The sequence below is a fragment of the Solenopsis invicta genome, chromosome 11 (assembly GCF_016802725.1).
Source record: "Solenopsis invicta isolate M01_SB chromosome 11, UNIL_Sinv_3.0, whole genome shotgun sequence".
NCBI lineage: Eukaryota > Metazoa > Arthropoda > Insecta > Hymenoptera > Formicidae > Solenopsis > Solenopsis invicta.
In genome coordinates this window covers 5,857,268-5,876,722 of record NC_052674.1, presented here as the reverse complement: position 1 = coordinate 5,876,722, position 19,455 = coordinate 5,857,268, and the positions used below count along the sequence as shown (strand labels likewise).

The following is a 19,455-nucleotide window of genomic DNA, read 5'->3' as shown; positions in this document are numbered from 1 at the left end:
TCTTTCTTTTTCATCGAGAACCGTGGAAGGTAATTCACGAAAAACGGCGAACCACTACGGGGTGCATTACGCGAACTCGTACGCGTGCAGCAACGGGGCACCGAGCGTCTACACCAGCACCGGTTGTTGCACGAACATCAACGGTGGCGGCTTTAACGTGCAACATCCGCAGCCTCACGAGGATTATCGGCCGATCTACTTTTACGTGGCGCAGCCCTATACGATCCCGTACACCTTCGCCAAGAGACCGAAACCCGCCGCGTCGTCGCTGCTGAGGGCGGCAAAGCCGCGCGGTAACAATTGCCGCGTCAAGTTCTCCAAGCGACTTGGGAACGCCGACTTCTCGCAGAAGGTCAAGCAGGGCGAGTTCTCGCGGAGTCTGAACCAGGTGCACTTCGCGGAGAGTCAGGGTCAAGGTAACCGCACGTTCCTTCAATTCACCGAGAGAGAAATTGGAGAGTTCACTTTCAAACTGCCGTAAATTCCATATTTCTATTGAGAAATATTATCAAGAAATTCTTTAATAAATTCTATAATAAACAATAATGATCTTCGATACATGTACATATCTTTTTAATCTTTATTGTTTAACAATGTCTGAGCGATTTGAACATGAGCTTCTTAATTTGTTGTTCAATTTAATTTTTACTTTGATCATTGATTTAATTCAGCTATGTGACTTCAGTATGATTCTTTAGATTGATTAATTTAATAAAATGGATTTTCCCGATAAAACGTTTGCGACTGTGTGCATAGCATCGTATTTATAACTCATCGCTTCAGTAACTTTTTTTTTCTTAACAGCCTACTACGCTTAACTTTCATCGCATAATTGAATTACATATTCGAGTTATAATTTAGTATGCGCATGTAAATTGAGTTATGTGTAATATGAGTATAATGACTGCAATTAGTAATCTATTAGAAATTATCTTGTCATCTTTTAAGTCTCGGCGATTTATATACCGGCATTTTCCCTTTTTTATCTAAAGCCTTAAAAATTGTTTTTTTAACTGTACTCGCGTTACGTTCGAAATATCAGATTTTCCAGCAGATAGATCTATTTTTATAAGGGCTGTGCGAGATATCGAAACTTTGTGTTTTCATGACGCTTTCACACCCACAGATTCTTTTTCTAGCAGACCAGATAATTGTTGCGAAAGCGGCATAGTTTCCGTGTGGCATAATTTAAATAGCGACTGTCATCAAGTAGATTGCCGATGTCTGTACGAAGAGCATATCGTTCTTTCTCTCTTGCATGGAAACGCGAGCGTGTCGCATGCGTCTCCGGTCAGTTTAACGAATAGAGAAAACATGTCCTAAAGAGAAAGGAAACGAGCTGATGCACAATGATATGAAAGCTGAAAAAATGCGGCTAAAGTCAGTTTTTCTAAGTACACGACAAAATTTACGCAATTCTAACGATTCGTTTAATAATAATGACAATGTTGAATTGTTTAAACATATACAGCAAACAATCATAAACCGAAGAAACTACGATTGGCACAGACTCAATACTCAATATTTAATTAATTTCTTGTTTACAAGTTACATGAATCGATTTAACGAGTTAATAATAGAAATGTGCGATCTATTTGAATACAAATTAAATTAAATCAAGTAAGATTAGATTTAATTCAGATCTTTAATAAATCTCTATGATTCGATTCCAAACTATCCGGAAATTGTTATTTTAAGAGATTCGAATGCGAATTACATATACTGACAGTCTTATAAAATTAAATTTTTAAAATGAATTTGTACACATAGGTAATGAATATTTTTCACAATATAAAAATATTTTGTTATTATTTGTATGTTTAGCCTAATAATAATTATGTTATTAATTAAGAATTGTGTATTAATAATTCGATTCAACTTAATTTGATTCGGATAAAATTTTGTCGATTCGATTCGATTCGAATGCAAACAAAGAAATGAAATTCGATTTGTCAAGGAACACTGACTCGCACATCTCTACAAAATATTGTCATGTACATTTCAGCATTCCTGTTCTTTAGTCATTCTCAGAATCATTATATTTTTATCGATTTTCTGTTTCTTCTGAACTGCTACAACGCGAAGGAGCTCTTCTAGGGTAGAGCAGAGGCGTTATTTCGTTTTGTTTGCGTGAGGAGGATCGAAGTGTTCCGACGTTAAGAATTTGTACTGTTATACCGAGTACGGTAGCGGCTTCCATCGGTAGGTTCTCATGTACGCGGCGTAACGCGCGGATGATGTTAATAAGATGCAGCGAGGCGAGACTCTGCTCCATGCAGAGATGTTTGCAAGACGTTTGCTTTCCGCGCTACGTGCGGGATAAAGGATGAAAGGCATTCTTTTTACTTTGGCACGAAGGGAGGAAAGACGTGCATTTCGCCTGGATTTTTTTTTCCGGAGAAACATTTTTACGGGTATCTGTGGGATGGCCATAATTTTGACATGCTTGACAAAGTGAGAAAATTTTCTCAACAGTTGCAAAAGAAAGCATCAAAGCAGCGGTTTATAATCGGAAAGTATAAAGAAATTGAAAATGAAGGGTTCTTCGCGAAGTGTTAGCGATTTTCAATATAAAAATTTTGCTCCTTAATTATTTCAGTTCGACATTAAGGAAGTTTTAATTTTAGAATACTTGAAGATCCTTATGAATACTGAATTATAATGCGAAGTGTTCTGTAATTACATACAGAAATTACGTATAATATATATCAATCATTTTTGGCAGCAATAAAAGTAATGTTTATCCAAAAAAACGTTGAAAATCATATCAAATTTTTTTCCATCTCTTTTTGATACATTCTTATCATTTTTTTTAAGTGCTCGCGAGCTACCCAAAAGCTGGATTATCATCTCGTGATCCGAGAATGACGTCGATGTTCCGAAGAGGCACGATCTTCGCGACCTTCTTCTTGTCATTGCTGGGCGGTGGGCTCGTCTGCGCCGCCCTGGTGACGCAGCACTGGGTGGAGGCACGACCGTGGAGAACGCCGAATCCTCAGGAGAGCGCTGGCAGAGTTCACTTCGGCTTGTTGCAGGGTAAAAAGGAGTTAAACGTCGCTTACGGATGGAGGACGTATCACGTGTCCGGTATGTTGGTACTTTCCGCCTTTCTCTTTGTGCAACGCCGATTGCGTTTTACGCGTAATCCACTCGATCTTTCTCTTGGTATGATAGTAGGGTATCGTAACCTTGAGCGGTACGCATTCTGATTATTAATCGTGCGCGCTCTAATCGGGAACTTGATATGCCAGGCATTACCGTTAGCTGAGATTTTTAACTACGCGGAGTTTGTTGCAATGCAAGACTTACAACTCGCTATCTTAAGTATCGTACAATTATGCAAGCGAATACTAATGGAAACGAGTCTTACGAAGAAAAGTTGCATTATAAAATCAATTAAGTAAAAGAGATTTAAGAAAATTTCTTTGATGAGAAATATTACGAAAAAAATAATAAACATTTAATTTGTAGTGAATTAAATACACACAAAAAAAAATCTATCGCTAAATTCTAATGTAAATTGAAGAAAATTGTTAATTTATCTCGTAAGGAATGTATAAATAAGTGAAGGAGGAAATAAGGAGCTAATAGATTCTAAAATCCCGTTTCCAAAATGACTTTTCGATTTTTAAAATTACTCAATCTCGTACAAATAAATTTCCACCAATTTCCTTTAACCCCCTTGTTTTTCGTTGAAATTATCCAAAGCGATTATCTTGTGATAACTTTATAAAGTAACGAGAGTATTGTAACGAGTATTGTGCGATCACGATAGATACTTTTCGAATTGCACTATTCGAGTGACTCGCGCGACGAATTACGATCGCACGGAGATATCCGTGAGAGAAAGGCTCGTGATGGAACATACTGGTATGAGGCAGAACAATAAATCTGCGATTGATAACCGAGTGCATTAGAGTTCTATTCAGCGTCCGACGATGCCTGCAGCTCGTGGACGTACGATGTGCATGCGTGCGCGATAGATCATTGATTTGGTAATCGTCGTTAAATTCATTCCACTGATTTCATGTGTCGATCAAAACGATCGCATGATCAATGGACACATCGCTACATCCTTTTGTATTGGATGCTCGGAGTACAATAACTTCCAAAGAAAGAATGTAAAATTCGTGTGCGCTGATGGAAAGTTTTAATGCGTGTCTTAGTAATTGCAAATTTTATTGAATATGCGCAGAATTTTATACGTAGTGCGTTTAGTTAATTTTGATATAGCCATGAGAAAGCAATGTGTATATTTCCTTCGGAATATTATCAATTTTTTCGGTCGACTGACTTCTTTTATAGTGAATCTTTTTTTATGATATATTTAAAAAAAAATCGGAATTGTTATTATACGAGAAGAAACTGTTATCGTGCTATAACCAACATACAATGGCGGTCGAAGCACTCAACCGGAAACATCCGCTCCTCATGTGGCATCTTAGAATAGTGTCTTCGCAGGTGGAGTCCACAAAGAGATCTTTCAGAAATACAAAACAAACAATTTAAAGAAAATATATATAAATCTTTTTCTATAGAATTATTCTGTTATATTTAATTAATCGCGTTTTTTATCTCTCATACATCGCATTTTAGTAAAGTTAAAGTTAGTTTTACGTATGTATTTATATGCAAATTTTTGAAAGAAAGTATTTACAAATTTAAAAAGAAATTTGAAATATCCAAAGAAATTTAATAATTTTGAAATTAAATAAATGAGACAATGCTCTTGTTAAAATTTTTCACATATTTAGAAATTGATTACACCATTGTTTTCTCTCTCTGTCTTTATTTTCCTCTTTCATTTTAATGTTATAATTTATCGATCAAGTTTCCACTCAAATTCTGGAATTATTGTGATTTCCGCAATTTTACACATCACTAAATTTTTGCACCATATCAAATATCGAGAAATCTGATTTGTCCCTAACTAATTCCACGTCCGCCGGGTACATTTTTGTGAAGCAGCGGTGCATTGTGCCACGCGCGAAAAAGATAAATTTCTTATACACAATGCATAATAATCGTGCCGATGAGCAAGCGACTTTTACGTAGCTATTACATCGTACTTCCGGAGAAGAACAACAGAATCGCTGGCACGCGCTGTGAGAAACATTTCTCTTTCATTCAGGCGGATAATGGGTCCGAAGGGATACCTACGTAAACATGCATTCTGCGATTACGTACCCCACCGGGTATTCTTTTAATCACAGCTTTTTTAAGCAATTTAAAAGGACATTTTTCATGGACAAAAATGTAATTTTTTAAATCACATCTTTCTATAATTATTATCACTGTACGTTTTTGTATTTTTCTAACGCAAGTTTCGAATTAAAATCGTATTTAGATAACTTTAATGGTCCTTTGATTTTTTGTTATCGAGAACAAAAATCTGATTGATATTTAAGAATTGAATAAAAAAATGCGACTGTCAGTTAGCAATAAATTTTCGAAATTTCTGAAATAATTATCATGAAACCGTTTCAGATTTGATTAATTTCATCTTATTAAGGAATGAGACGGTCGGCGATACTTAAAGAGAAATTCGCAAGCATATAATTCGAGCGTAGCATATATCTGAGGGCGAGCATACGTGCATGTTCAAATTTCCCTCAGTGTAAAACCGCAGGCATGTGCAGGCTTGCATGTTATCATGCATGTAACAAAAAACCATCAAGTTACGAGACATATGCGGGTAACAATAGACGCAGAAACTAGTTTTAGCGTGCAAAAATCAACGACCAAGCCTCGTGATCTACTTTCACGTGCCCGCGCGTTATTCGTATCATCACTGATGCTGACCGCGGTAAGAGTATCAGATTCTGGTACGCGATCAATTTTGTACGAGCCAGAAGAGAGGAGAGAAAGAGAGAGAGAGGAAAAGGAAGAAGGAGCGGTCGATAATTCCACCTGATCATAGTATTCACAGCTTACATTATGCCTTCAATATTTACTAAGTGCATTTTCTAAAAACATGTTCAGTGTATGAATACATTACATCGACATCAATCATTTTCAACGTGTAAACAAATTATATTAGTTGTGCATTTATAAAGAAGCTACTTTAAATCTGATTCAGTGAAAATGGAGTTTCAGAATCTGGAAATTGAAATTGATGGACTCTAACGCCGCACGCCGTCTTACGTGTTGTTAGCTTTAATTTTGATCAGAAGGACGATATTGGAGCATAAAAATAAGAAATGCACTGTATCGAATTGAAACGATCGGAACATCGCGACTGTCGGTAGTCACGTTTTCGAGTATCTGAGTACTTTAGTCGGCAGATACATTTTCGAGTCGGCGATACTTGCGGAACTTGGCGGTCGCCTCCGGCGAACGCAATGATCCGTTATTCACGCCGTCGTAAGTTGAAATGTCTCGCGGAAACTTCGTCGTATCCTGGAAGCGTAATGCGCGAAATATTCCTACTTATATTCGTTCTTTTACTCTCGAGCGTACATCACGCCCGAATATAAAATATGATAGTAGCGGCTTTTAGTTTCCGCGACGTGCAATACATCCGCATCAACGAAAGATGTGAGGAGTAGCATTGCGGCGCGCATTGTGGATATTTTCAAGTGTGACGTTACCGAAGATATATTTTATATGTAAAGTTAATCGCTCGAGAGCTGGCTTCGTTTCAATTTTTAGACATTATGCAATTCTTGCGTAATCGAAGTCCTCATTCCTTGTTGTACATTCGGAGAAGCAATTTGAATTTATTTCAATGGCTACGCGACTCATCGATATGGTATACAATACGAAAATTGTAGACATATTAAAAAATAACTAAAATATTGTGTGTAATTATAAAAAGAGTATAATTGCAGTATGTTGAATTTAAAAAGAGATCATGATTCCATAATTCGATTTTAGCATTCAACATTATACACAATAAACTACTCCAACAGCATATAATATCATTTTAGAATATTCATATTATATGAAGATCATCATACCGTATTGAATATTCATACAGTATTCGTACGATATCGTGTTATCTGTTAGGATAATTATAACATTCTATACATTAGCTTAAAAGTGAAATAATTATGAGCGAAATCGCATTTGTTATGCCATTGTTCTAAATATTAAAATCTTGATTAATGTTTCAGTTCCTCAAATGATCCGGCAGGATCCATCAGTGATGTCTTGGGGACTTTGGATCGGTACTTTAACAACGACCTCAGCTGCTCTGGTAGCAGCTGCACTTGCTGCGCTTTTGGCAGTTTTAAATACGGCTACTTCACCAAGATCGAAAATGCTATCCATTCCTGGAGTATATTTTATAAATATGTTAACGCGTAAGTATTTTTTCATGCGCAAGCATTTTATCGAAATTGCAAAAAAATATTCTTTAAAGATCAAAAAGATCTCAACTGTTAATGTTTTTTTAGATTAATTCTGATATTTTATCATATCTGAATATATTTATGGTAGTACTTTTTTAGATCTGTGATACTGATTTTAATAAAGTCCTATAAATTAAAATAAAAAAACATGAAAAATTAAATAATTCCAAAATGTATTTTGGAATTGTTTAATTTTCAGTTCATAAATAATGCATGTTATGCGCAGCATGAGCTCTTATTTATGACTTATTTTTAGTGTTAATGTGCTTAGCAAGCACTTGTACGTGGTTAGCGCAATATTATACGAGACTATACGTCAACGTGCTTCCAAAGGAGGACATCGATAATATGTGGACCAGTGAAGGTTCCGCTGAGCTTGGTTATTCATTTTGGTAAGATATATTCTTTATGCTTAAAATTGTCATTTTAAATTAAGTATCTATTGAGAGAATTTTTCAATGTTCTTAATTTTTTTGTATATCTATTTAATGTAATTTAAATTTTTTCTTCGTACTCCTTCGACTTTTGCAATTTAATTCCAAGCGGTTTATTATAATGATGACAAGAATCGAATTTTTATTAAATTTTATTAACTAATTATTTTGAAGGTAAATTATTAAAATATTTAAATTATTTAAAGAAAATAACTTGTGGAGATGAGTAAATGTGTTATTTGGATTAATAAATTAAATTAATGTTTAATTCTAAACAGTCGTAAATATTTGTACAAGTGAAAACATTTTTTAAAACTCAAATTCACTTTTTACATGTTTCTCATTTATATTATTTTCAAATTAATTTCTTATTTATACATTTAATATTTCTTAAAATGAATAGATTATCATTATTTTAATATTTTTCCATTTAGGCTCGTGGTTAGCGCCGGTGTTATACATCTCATTAGTATAGCATTAGTCGGCTGGGGCTCAGGTAGAGAAAAGGATGATCGTCTGGAACCAATACCCGCACTCGAAGAGAAAACAGCCGCAGCAATAATGTTATACTAAACGTTATATTATTAAAATTGACATGAGACTACGATTGAATTACGCTTACGTGCGTATCGAGTTGATCTTGTCTATATCGAGACTGAACGAAAATTAACTGAGATTAAAGAGGATTCTAAATACCGATCGCATTACAAATTAAATTAATTTTCAAATTGGTTTGATAGATCACAAAATCCTGTTGTAGAATAAAAGTACATACCAAAAAAAAAACTTGGATAGATTTTCCAAGACAATCGAAAGAAAGAAAAGAAGCCTGGCTGAGAATGGCTATGTTCACGATTTAGATGTTAGCTGATACGATTTTTCGAGACAATTATCCATCTCTACAACGTGGACTTACACTACGATGCAAACAGTCAATCAAAATGTACAGGTTAGACCTTGGCAAGCACGTCACTCACGACTGTTGGCATACCTGGCGAAGGGAGCGCCAAACGCGCGTACACGAACTTCAAATTTTTTCTATTCTAACCGCTTTCGCGCGACTGACTGATTCGACGCACTGTAACAACGAAAATTTACGCGAACGCAATGGACGAAGCGCAAATACCAAATTGTAGGGGCGAACAAACAGTAGATACGAATGCAAAATTGACTCACCGTTCGCCGCTGGTCGGTCCGTCCACCGTCAAAGCTCCGCCTCGGCCGCAGCTCATCTCGAACGTTCGAGTCCAAGATCCTCCTCACGACGATTCATCTTGATTCACACTTGGCACGAACGCGCGACTCTTCGTTTTCGACACTCCCGGTACTCACGCCCGTCGAAAACTCGAGATACGAGGCCATGGAGAAGATACGAAGCACGATCGAACGCGACACGACTTCGCACCATCGTATTCGACACGACGGATGTTTACACGAGCGCCCGACATTCAGTGTGGCAACGTACATACCGGCCGGCTGCCACAACTTTACTGTCGACATTCCACGGCATTCTCGAAACACTCGCTCGCGCTAAAAACTCGTATGGGACGACGAGGGTGCGAGTTGAAATGCGCCGCGACGCTTCGTAACTACGCACCGTCCCTGCGCGACCGACCCGATCGACCGCCGCTGCCGTAGTACTGCGTAGCGACGCCGGCGGCGCAGGCGCGCTCGCGCCGCCCCGCGCCGTCCCGCGCCGTCCCGCGCCAGCCAGCGCCGCTACGCAGTACGAGACCAACGGTTGGTAGGTAGGACGGCGTGAGGTCGCGGCGCATTTCAACTCGCATTCTCGTTGTTCCGTGCGAGTTGTTGACGCGGGCGAGTGTTTCGAGAATACCGCGGAGTGTCGACAGTGAAGTTGTGGCGGACGGCCAGCATGGATGTTGCCACTGAGTGTCGGGCGTACGTGCGAACATGCGTCGTGTTGGATACGATGCGTGGTGCGAAGTCGTGTCGCGTTCAATCGTGTTTCGCATATTCTCCGTGGCCTCGTATCTCGAGTTTTCGACGGGCGTGAGTATCGAGAGTGTCGAAAACGAAGGGTCGCGCGTTCGTGCCGAGTGTGAATCAAGACGAATCGTGAGGAGGATCTTGGACGGGCTCGAGAACGTTCGAGAGCTGCGGCTGAGACGGAGCTGGACGGTAAACGAAGTGACCAGCGGCGAACGGTGAGTCAATTTGTACTTGTATCTAATGTATATTCGCTATTCGCGCCTTGTCCTCATTGCGTTCGCGTTAATCATCGCCGCTAACAGTGCGACGAATTAGTCAGTCGCGCGAAAGCGGTTAGAACAGGAACAAATTGAAGCTCTCGTGTACGCGCTCTTTTCGCCAGGTGTGCCAACAGTCGCAGATGACGTGCTTTTACGAAATCTAACCTGTACATTGTCATCGTAGTGTATGTCCAGGTTGTAGAGATGGCGATGACGTCTCGAAAAATTGATCAGCTAAAATCTAAATCGTGTAGGCATGGTTATTCTCGGGCTCGGGTTACTCTCTTCTTTTCTTTTCTTTCTTTCGATTTTCTCAAGCTCTTGTTTTCACGATCTATCCTATCCAAGTTTTTTTTGGCATGTACTTTTATTTTATAAAAGAATTTCGTGAATTGTCAAACCGATTCGAAAATTAATTTATTCTGTAATGCGATCGTTATTTAGAATCCTCTTAAATAGCAATGAAATTTTCGTTTATACTTGTGCCTTGCACAGTTCCTAGATATCGGCCAGGCGTTTGTAATCATTTGCTTAGATACTGTTCAGTTTTTGCAACAGATATTGTGCAATTTCATATTGAATTAACTGCAAAAATAAAAGTAGCAAGTATATGTTTGAAGCGTGAAATGCGTTAATGAAGGACAGTATTTATCATATATAACGGTATATGACGAATTAAAAGTTAGAATGTGACAATATGTGCTCATAAGTGGCATTTAATGTTTTATCTTGCGTATTGATTTTATGTCAGCTCATCAAATTCATGATTGCAAAGTGGCAATAATCAATAAATTTAAGCATGAGCATGTTACATGTAACAGTAATCGATTACGATTGTAATATTGTAATTTGCTGTTTGCTTTACGTAAAAAGACGAGATTGAGTATGGGAAAAACGCTTTATTATGCTTAATCTATACATTAGTTTTTTATCAATAAGGCCGCAATCTAGACAATTATTGTTTCAAACTTCAGTTAACAAATCTCTATCGATAGTATAAACATTCGTATACAGACAGTATGTAAATTATCCACTATAAATTTAGATAGTATATTATTCTGTTATATTATTTTTATTATTGAGTTATATTCCTCGATACTTAATTCCATAAATTAAAATTCATCTGTTTTATTTAGCACTGTTTTTCTTTTTTTTTTACAAAGGCGATTGTTTTGACTAGACTGGGCTCTCAAGATTAATATATATTTATATACTACTATCTATAATTCTCAATTAGTTAAAGAGGATACTTAATAATTAAGTGTGGCGTGCCTTTTCTTCGAGACATTAAATACTGTTAACAATTAATTTTTAAGACTGTTACTTCCATACAAAATGTATGATTTCATTAAGTCCGCGGCAAATTATATCAATGATGTAGAACGTATTGCGAAATGTAAATATAATAAAAAGTTTGCTCCTCGGGAGTATATTTATTTACAATGATATCGCGGGCATAGTAATAAAACAACGAACAGATCATAAAATATCGTACAATCCTCGTACATACTTTATTTCCTCTATTATATCGAGAAATCTTCGTCCTTATAATCTATTTCACAAAAATGGTATTCATGTGTATTATACACAACGATAATCAATCGTCGTAAGTGTGTGATGGGGAAGAAAATGTACATTAAGAATTGTACAATTTCCTATTGAGAAAAAATAAGAGATAAGACGCAGGATAATATAAAAAAATCTAATGAAGGGGTAGGGTACAAGAGAATTTTATTGATATCTATATCTTTTTTAAATCTTAATCTTTTGAAACAAGATATTTTGATTATGATAATAAATTGATAGTGTGCGTCAAATAGAAATAATAGCGAACCTGTATATGTTTGAAATATCCAAACTTAAATAATTTGAATTTACATCGAATAGAATATTTCAAACACGGATTTATCATTTTTTCTGTTTTGCACAATAATCAATATAAATCTATCATATCTAATCGAAATATTTCGTTTCTTCAATTCTTGATATACATCTATCACTACAGATATTCCCCTCCCATTTTCTTGTCTGGAAGAATAAAGCCACGCACAAAACAATAAAAATGGACAGACTTCCGTATTAGATAAAAAGTCTATTCATGTATAATATATCGCTCTTAGAGAATAATGAACTTATATAAAGCTACATGATTAACTAAGACTTTGATGTTAACGCCGACTGACTTGCAACCAGCCATCATCCTCTAACGGTCGCCTTCTTTCATCAGATTTAGGCGGAAGTCTGTCATCTTTACGATCATCTCGTCTGAAATGACAAAAAAATTAAAGTTTAATTAAAACTTAATTACGCGAGCAGTGTTTGTAAAATCCGTTCAAAATTTGTATAACATAACGCATAATTTTTATCATTTATTTTGTTATTACTACTAAATTTTAGTAATAAATGATAATTGTTATTACTAAATATTGTTATTGTTAGTTCTAGAATGATATCGCTACTAAATGATATGGTATTGGTATTGATGAATTTTACGTCCGAGGAAATAGGTCACTTTTATTTAATGTAACATAAAATTTTTATACATTTCACACTTTTGACAAAAATTTATAATCTAGATCTTTATAAACATAGATACCCTAATTAGTAACTTTAATATGGCAGGATTGGACCCCCCTGTTCCCTTGATCAACGGCACAGCTGGGCATAGCTTAACCCTTAGGAACGATGCTGCGGTGGATTTGAATAGGTGAAAATATGTGGGGGTTATACATAAAATTTACGTACAATATCACACACACTCTAGGGTTAAATTTTATAAATATACTCACTCGCGCTTGGGTGGGTCTCTTGGGGAATCTTGAGGCGGCTCACGTTTTCGCCAGTCTTGATTAGTATTTCGTGCTGGTTCGTCACGACGTTCGCGATAACCACTACGGCGATCGGACATTCTACCACTACCACCACCACGATCTCGATCTCGATCCTCGCGTATGGTGTCACGCGAAATCTCGCGTATCTATAATTGCAATTAAATAGAAATATTAGTAAAAAATATACATACCTAAAAATACATATTGTAATATATAATTAATTAATAAAGAAATTTTAAATGAATTATAAGTATGACAGTAAACGACTGAAAAAAATAAATTCTACATGTGGAGCACTTTATAATATAACATGTATGTACTGAGGGAATGTATACTTACTCCGCGTCCATCCATTCCACGGTCACGATCTCGATCGCGGTCGCGATCGTCTTTTTTATCGAAACCACGGTTGTCTAATCTATCTCGATCTTTTAAATCGTCTCTATCATAATTATCATCTTTCCTCCATTTTTCCATAGAATCCTTTTTCCACCGATCCGAGTCATCGTTCCTCCTCCATTTATCCATGTCGCGACGTTCTGGTTCCCTTCTCTTCCATGAAGAATCTTCGATCTTGTCATCGCGTTTCCTCCAGCGATCCGTTTCATTTTTAAGTCCTTCGGAATCTTTAGCATCCCTGTCAGCATTACGTCGCCATGACTCCAACGCTAGTAATGACAAAAGATAGCACAAATTAAGTTTCATTGATATATAACACGAAAGCATCTAGAAGATATAAAAATATATTTTACTCACAAGGTTTCGGACCCTCGCGTTCGCGGTCACCACGATCACGATCACGATCGCGATCACGGTCGCGATCGCGTTCACGATCGCGATCATATTCTCTATCCGCACGTCGCCATGTTGAAGTCAACTCTTTATCTCTCTGCCGTTCTTCCTCCAATTTACGTTCAATCTCAGCTTCCTTAGCTCTGATAATCTCGGCTTGTTTTTTGAGCTTGGCCAAACGTTCGGCTTCTTTGGCTTCCTCTTCAGCCCGTCTGACTCTTTCTTCCTCCTCCCTTTTCGCTCTTTCCTCCTCAAGACGTTTCTTCTCCTCTTCTTGTTTAATACGCAATTCTTCCAGTCGTCTTCGTTCCGCGGCTTCCGCACGTTCCTTCTCCCATTTTGCCTTACGCTCGGCTTTACGCTCCATTTTGCGCTTCAACAATCGCTTGGCACGTTCCTCGTTCAACAATTTCTCAAAATCTTTTAATTTTTCTGTATATATGTTTCGGCGCTCTGCCAAAATCTTGGCCAGGAAGATGTCGTGGTCTTCTTTCATGCGCGCTAAGCGCTCTTGAGTCGCGACAGCCTCCTGCCTTTCTTCAATAGCTGCAGCGATTCGCTCGTCTTCTTGCTGCCGCCAGAGCTGTTTCGCCTGTTGCATTCTGTCCTGTACAGCCTTCTCCAACAATGGAATCTCCTCGAGCCGTTTAGCACGCTCGAGATAATCGACTTTCTTCTCCTGGGACTTGAGTTTTTGCTGCATTTCTCTACGCTCTTTTTGCAGTTCTTCAGCTTCTCGTGCCGCAATCTGCTCCGCGTCCAGCTTTTTGATCTCGTCCTCGTCTAATTTCTTCAACACCTTTTGACCGTGACTCGTCTGTGAGATCTGCTGCATCTTTTCCTTGAGATGACGATCCTTGATCTGTTGAATTTCACTCTGCTGACGCTTCCGCTCTCGCTCTTCCCGTTCCTGCTCCAGTCGCTTCTGTTCGGCTAGCATCTGCTGTCGCTGGAGCTCCTCCTGTCGGCGCATCTCCTCTTCTTCGCGGACTGTATTGATGTGTTCAATGTACTCCTTCCGTTCTTCAATAATTTTGTGTCGACCTAATATTCTCTGATGCTCCTTCATCTTGGTCTCGTGATAGTGAGCGACCATCGCATTGCGCAGCTTCTCGCGCTCGAGTTTCTTCTTGTTAGGATTTATCACATTAATGGCACGGTGCAACACAGTCGCCATGTTAACCAGTTGGCAGCGTATTTGTTCGGAGGGCATCGCCTGCAGTACCGGACCGTCCGGATGATCCTCTCGTTGCGCCTCCGAGAGATCCACTCCGAAGTGAACACATGTCTTACCATGGTCTATTCTGATCTGCATGTCATTATAACGCACGCAGTCTACCAAAAGTCGCTCCAGGTGAAAATCAGTAGTGAACTTGGCAAGCTCTAGGAGTCTGGAGAATTGTATAGTTTGATAAACTTGAGAAATTTGATGAACGAGTCGCACGAGTGTAACATCCTGCAAAGCCGGAATGTACTGGACTAACGGACTGTTTTCGTCCGCCTGTAACGTCTGAATAACGGAATCGACTCTGCTACAGAGTTCTAATGGATGAAATTCCACTTCTAACCATGAGTATAATTCTTGCAACTGCGGCGACGCGAGACTGACAACGTTCAAACGAACAATATCTTTTAACAGAGAGACGCGTGTTGGTGGTTGCGAGAGACCCAAAAGCGTCGCGAGTTTCTGAGCTTTTTCCAGCGGGCTCTTGTCAGTCTCGATGAAGCGATCAAACTCAGGATGTGCAGACGGCAACGGTATCGATAACGTTGCCAATAATACACGGTTGGCCATTCGCTGTTGTTCCTCCGAGGACATATTCTTTTTCATCTCACGAGAGAGCTGTAGAAGTTTGAACAACGCGGCTGCGTGAAATAGATAATTACCAGCCTTCCAGAAAACCATAGCCAGCTTCTGATAGTAATTAGCCATCGTTTTTGGTACAGGGAGCTTCTTTGACAAATTCATCATACCGTGAACGTCCTCAGAAGATTTAAAGGCTTCCTGCCATAATTCCATTTGTATCGCAGAATCCAATTGATTTAATCTAGTTTCTAGATTCAACTGCTGCGTTTCTGCTTTATTCATAGAAACGTTCGACACGAGCGGCGGCAGTTTACATATCTCTTCAAGATGTTTCCGTAATTTCTCGCATAATTTACGAAATTCAGTCTTACGAGTATACTCGAGGCAAAACTGGAAGGCCATACGTGCGATATCGTGGTAAAGAGTTTCTACGTGCGCATTAGTTCTGAGCAACTCCAAGCATTGGCAGTATGATTCCCACAAGAACTTGACCCAGGGCGTCAAAATGGTACGATCGCTTCTGTCTTGCGCATCCTCTCCGCTAACGGCTGACAGCAAGATGCTCTCAGGCGTAGCAAGGTTATCAAGATCGTCGATGTCAATCACTGCTTGCTGACTCTGCTTGCGCGCGGCATTCGTCTTCTCTTCAGCCATTTTCAAATACCCACGTATAACGTTCTCCAAGCTTCCAACATTGACAGATTGAAACATATTTCGGTATTGGAACAAGCCCTCCTTCGCTATGTGCGACTTCTTTAGTTCCACACAGAGGTCCAAATACTTGAACATGATAGGTTCTAAAACGGATTCTGACCAGTTGTACGTCCATTTTTTATTACGGAAGACTTCTTGCAATGTGTCTAACGCTCGGGCAGGTTTACCCACTTCTATGAATTCTGTTTAAAAAAAAAAAAAGAAAAATTAATGCATTTTGTAAGCTATATTTAATTTAGAAACTAGAATATTTTTTAATACTATAAACTTTTATGTATATCATCAGAATCATTGTCCGCTTCCATCAATGTATATTAATTTTGATCTTGTTTAACTTACACTTTATCTTTTATTAGTTCTAAAAATTAGAAAAACATAAAGAATAAATTAATCCTGTTAAATAATATCACTGTTGAATAGTAATTTGCAATATTAATATTCATACATTTTTCATTCAAGAAAATAGGTGACTTTTAATTAATACAACCCAAAAGTTTCATATATTTCACTTTCACTGATAAAATATTTACAATCTAGACCTATAAATTTGATAAACTAATAATTCTATAAAACTTTACAAACTAATAATCTAGATCTAGACTCTACAAATATAAATAATCTAATTATTAACTTTAATATGACAGAATTGAATCTTCTCTTGACTAATGGCACAGCTGAATGTAGCTTAATGCTCAGAAATAGTCGTTAGAGTTGGTTAGGTAGAAGAAATAAATGGAGATTGTATGTAAAATTTATGTACAGTATTTTAGAGTTAAATTGAGAAAGTTAATCTGCATTAGTGGAAATGGATATGAATATACGTGGGGAAAATGTAGAATATTGATGACTAAGATTAATTTCGATCTATCAAAACTATTTAACTGCACTGTGTATTTCCTGGACTCAAAGTAAATGTATCCAGGTACTGGAAGGAGAAAAAAAATATTTAAAAAAAAACAATGACTATAACAAGCCGAGTGTTACTTTGCTTACATAATTGACAAAGTGTGCACTATGCGAGAATACAATATACTTACATAGAAAACAAACTAATTTATAGCAATGTACATGTGCAATACTAAAGAGTATAAAATTTACATAGCAAATATGACAGTAAGCTTTCCTACATCTTTCTTGAAACCTCAGGCCTATTCTTTTTAACTGAATTTCTTGCAAGATTCATTTTTTTACATTTTACTTTTGACGTTGGAGAGAAAAAGAGAAACTGCTAAAAGAAATAGGCCATTTAACGTTTCTGTACACGTCTCATGTACTTCTATTAAATAAAGAAACGCGAAAAATGCTCGTGCAATATTAGAGCAATAGCGTTGCACGGTTCGGTTGGCTTCCCGCATCTTCGACGGTTACCGAACACGTCTGATGCTAATGCATATGGTCGTGAGAGAGAGAGATCGCGGAACTGTGCCGAGAGACAAGTAGCCTTGAGACAGGTACGCCGATCTTTTGGACACTGTGCGGCACGGTAAAGTCGATTGTTAGAGGTCCGAGATCATACACGCGAGCGAGAGGAACGGAGCACGCCCGTGCGTTTTCCGCGCGAAAAGCTCTGAGAGGCATGGGTCTCTTTTTTTTCTCCTTCGCGCGGACCAGGGACCCGATGCCATCGGCCATGTCACGCTCATGTAGGACGTCAGGCGGAACCCCCCGGACTTACCATTCGCCCGTTTCAGGGCGTTTTCGGGTCTCTGCCCATAACGCGCCATGTTTCCTTCCCGCGACTGCGGCTACAGCACCAACATAAACACCGGCGAGAGCTCCGCTGCGGCTTGCAGGCGTCCGAAATCCCGTTTACGCGCGATAACGTGTGGTCAGCACGTACCCTCGACCGCGTGTACCGGATAGAAGAGGCGGCCACCGAGGAAAGATGGTTGCTCGTTAATGCGTGAGTCAAGACACGATCCGACGTCCGGGACGTGTCCTGAGCGAACGGCGGGTGCCTTTGACGCGATCGTGTCCTTTTGTTGCTAAATCCTCGCGCTATCCTTGGCGTGTCAACATCAGCCAACATTCGACGCGACGACATCCGACGATGTCGACATTCACCGGCCGATACTTGACTCGTGTAGTGGCCGAGCGACCGAACTGACCTCTCGCGTTCGTGGAATGTTGTCGGCCGATTGGTCGCGCGTAGCGACTTCGAGATCTCGATAGATCACGCTTCCGCCTGTCGATAGATTTTGAATCAGCAGCAGTAGACTCGTATCACAATGGATCGCGCGCGAACGCCTCGGAAGTATCTCATGTCTCTCACGATCGTGATCGGCCACAGTAATCGCGAGTGATTACGAATATTGGAGCGCGGAGTGTGGTACGTTTTGTCGTAACGCGTTCGCGTGTGGCATACGTCGTTGACGAAGCTTGTGTTGTGTGTACAGTGACGCCGACATCGCCGAGGAAGGATCTCGAAAGATGACCTCCCCATCCTCTCCACCGGCCGTGCTGTTTTGGAGTATGGAGTAGATTCGATGGAAATTGCATCCTCGACGGAGAGCAGCGAATTCAAGATCATCACCAGGTTAGTGCGACTTGATTGTGTTGTGATTAAGATTCGCAAAGATTTCTTTTGGTTAGTCATTTTGCAACATTATTTTGGTGGCTCATGGTGGCCGTTTGTAGAACGTGTAATGGCGAATGTCGCGTTGCTGTTTGAATTGCTTTGAATCTCCGTGAATTTCTCGCGACTGTCTCCGCTGAAAACTTGTCTCGACGAAACGAGTCGTCGATTTATGTTTCAGCCGTTTGATCGCGAAGTGCTTCACTTTTGATGCGCTTGTCTCGTTAATTTTTGATCTTTATTATCACTATCTCTTTTCGAATGTTTAATCTTTCATAAGTACATATATTTTTACTTACTTCATAGGCACAGTGGTCTTTTTTGTCCCTAACTTATTTTATTGTTCTAAGTTACTTTTCAATGTATCTGTTCAAAGTTAGTTATTGTTTAACTCAAATGTTAAAACTATTATTTAATAAAAAGTGACATATGTTCGAAGAAATTTGAGTGGAATTTTGTCTGGGTAAAAAAAAGACTTAGTGGGCCATGGAGGGTTACGACCTTTAATAAGACATAATTAGAAAATGATAAGTTACTTATCTAAGAAATTGAGTATTGACATACATTGACCAGTCATATTTTTTAATAATTATATATAGAAAAATAGGCAATTTTTGCAAAGAAATATAGATTTTATTTTATTTTTATAATTACTTTTCTTAAAAACATAATTAACAATATTAATATAATATTGAAGGCTCAGATCATTGAATAAGAATAAAAAGCAATGAATGAAT

At 38.5% G+C, this 19,455-nt stretch overlaps 3 protein-coding genes across 5 annotated transcripts in view; 1 reads left to right on the top strand and 2 right to left on the bottom strand.

Annotated features, from left to right (window-relative positions):
- Positions 1 to 9,398, bottom strand: part of LOC105200106 (proline-rich transmembrane protein 3) — a 163,327-nt gene extending 153,929 nt beyond the window's left edge. The window contains exon 1 of one of the 2 annotated variants that reach the window (XM_026138637.2): positions 8,963 to 9,398. The gene's annotated coding sequence lies outside the window, so the exon portion shown is untranslated. The remainder of the gene's footprint in view (positions 1 to 8,962) is intronic. The other variant, XM_039455037.1, reaches the window with a different exon arrangement.
- LOC105200108 lies at positions 196 to 8,502 on the top strand. Its single transcript, XM_011167501.3, has 5 exons — positions 196 to 416; positions 2,818 to 3,087; positions 7,116 to 7,304; positions 7,609 to 7,744; positions 8,221 to 8,502. Exons 2-5 carry the CDS (start codon positions 2,865 to 2,867, stop codon positions 8,357 to 8,359), a joined length of 687 nt encoding a protein of 228 aa, XP_011165803.1. The 5' UTR covers positions 196 to 416; positions 2,818 to 2,864; the 3' UTR covers positions 8,360 to 8,502.
- A 2,078-nt stretch (positions 9,399 to 11,476) lies between the features above and the next one.
- On the bottom strand, positions 11,477 to 18,037 carry LOC105200118 (eukaryotic translation initiation factor 3 subunit A). Of its 2 annotated transcripts, none has more exons than XM_011167515.3 (5): positions 17,819 to 18,036; positions 13,587 to 16,325; positions 13,170 to 13,498; positions 12,789 to 12,976; positions 11,477 to 12,264 (listed from the first exon to the last, which is right to left on the bottom strand). In XM_011167515.3, the coding sequence occupies exons 1-5, from the start codon at positions 17,865 to 17,867 to the stop codon at positions 12,168 to 12,170; spliced, it is 3,402 nt and encodes a 1,133-aa protein (XP_011165817.2). In that variant the 5' UTR covers positions 17,868 to 18,036; the 3' UTR covers positions 11,477 to 12,167. The 2 variants fall into 2 exon arrangements, with proteins under 2 accessions (XP_011165817.2, XP_011165818.2); XM_011167516.3 differs by lacking the exon at positions 11,477 to 12,264 and adding an exon at positions 12,487 to 12,687 and having other exon boundaries at positions 17,819 to 18,037.
- Between the last annotated feature and the right edge of the window lie 1,418 nt (positions 18,038 to 19,455).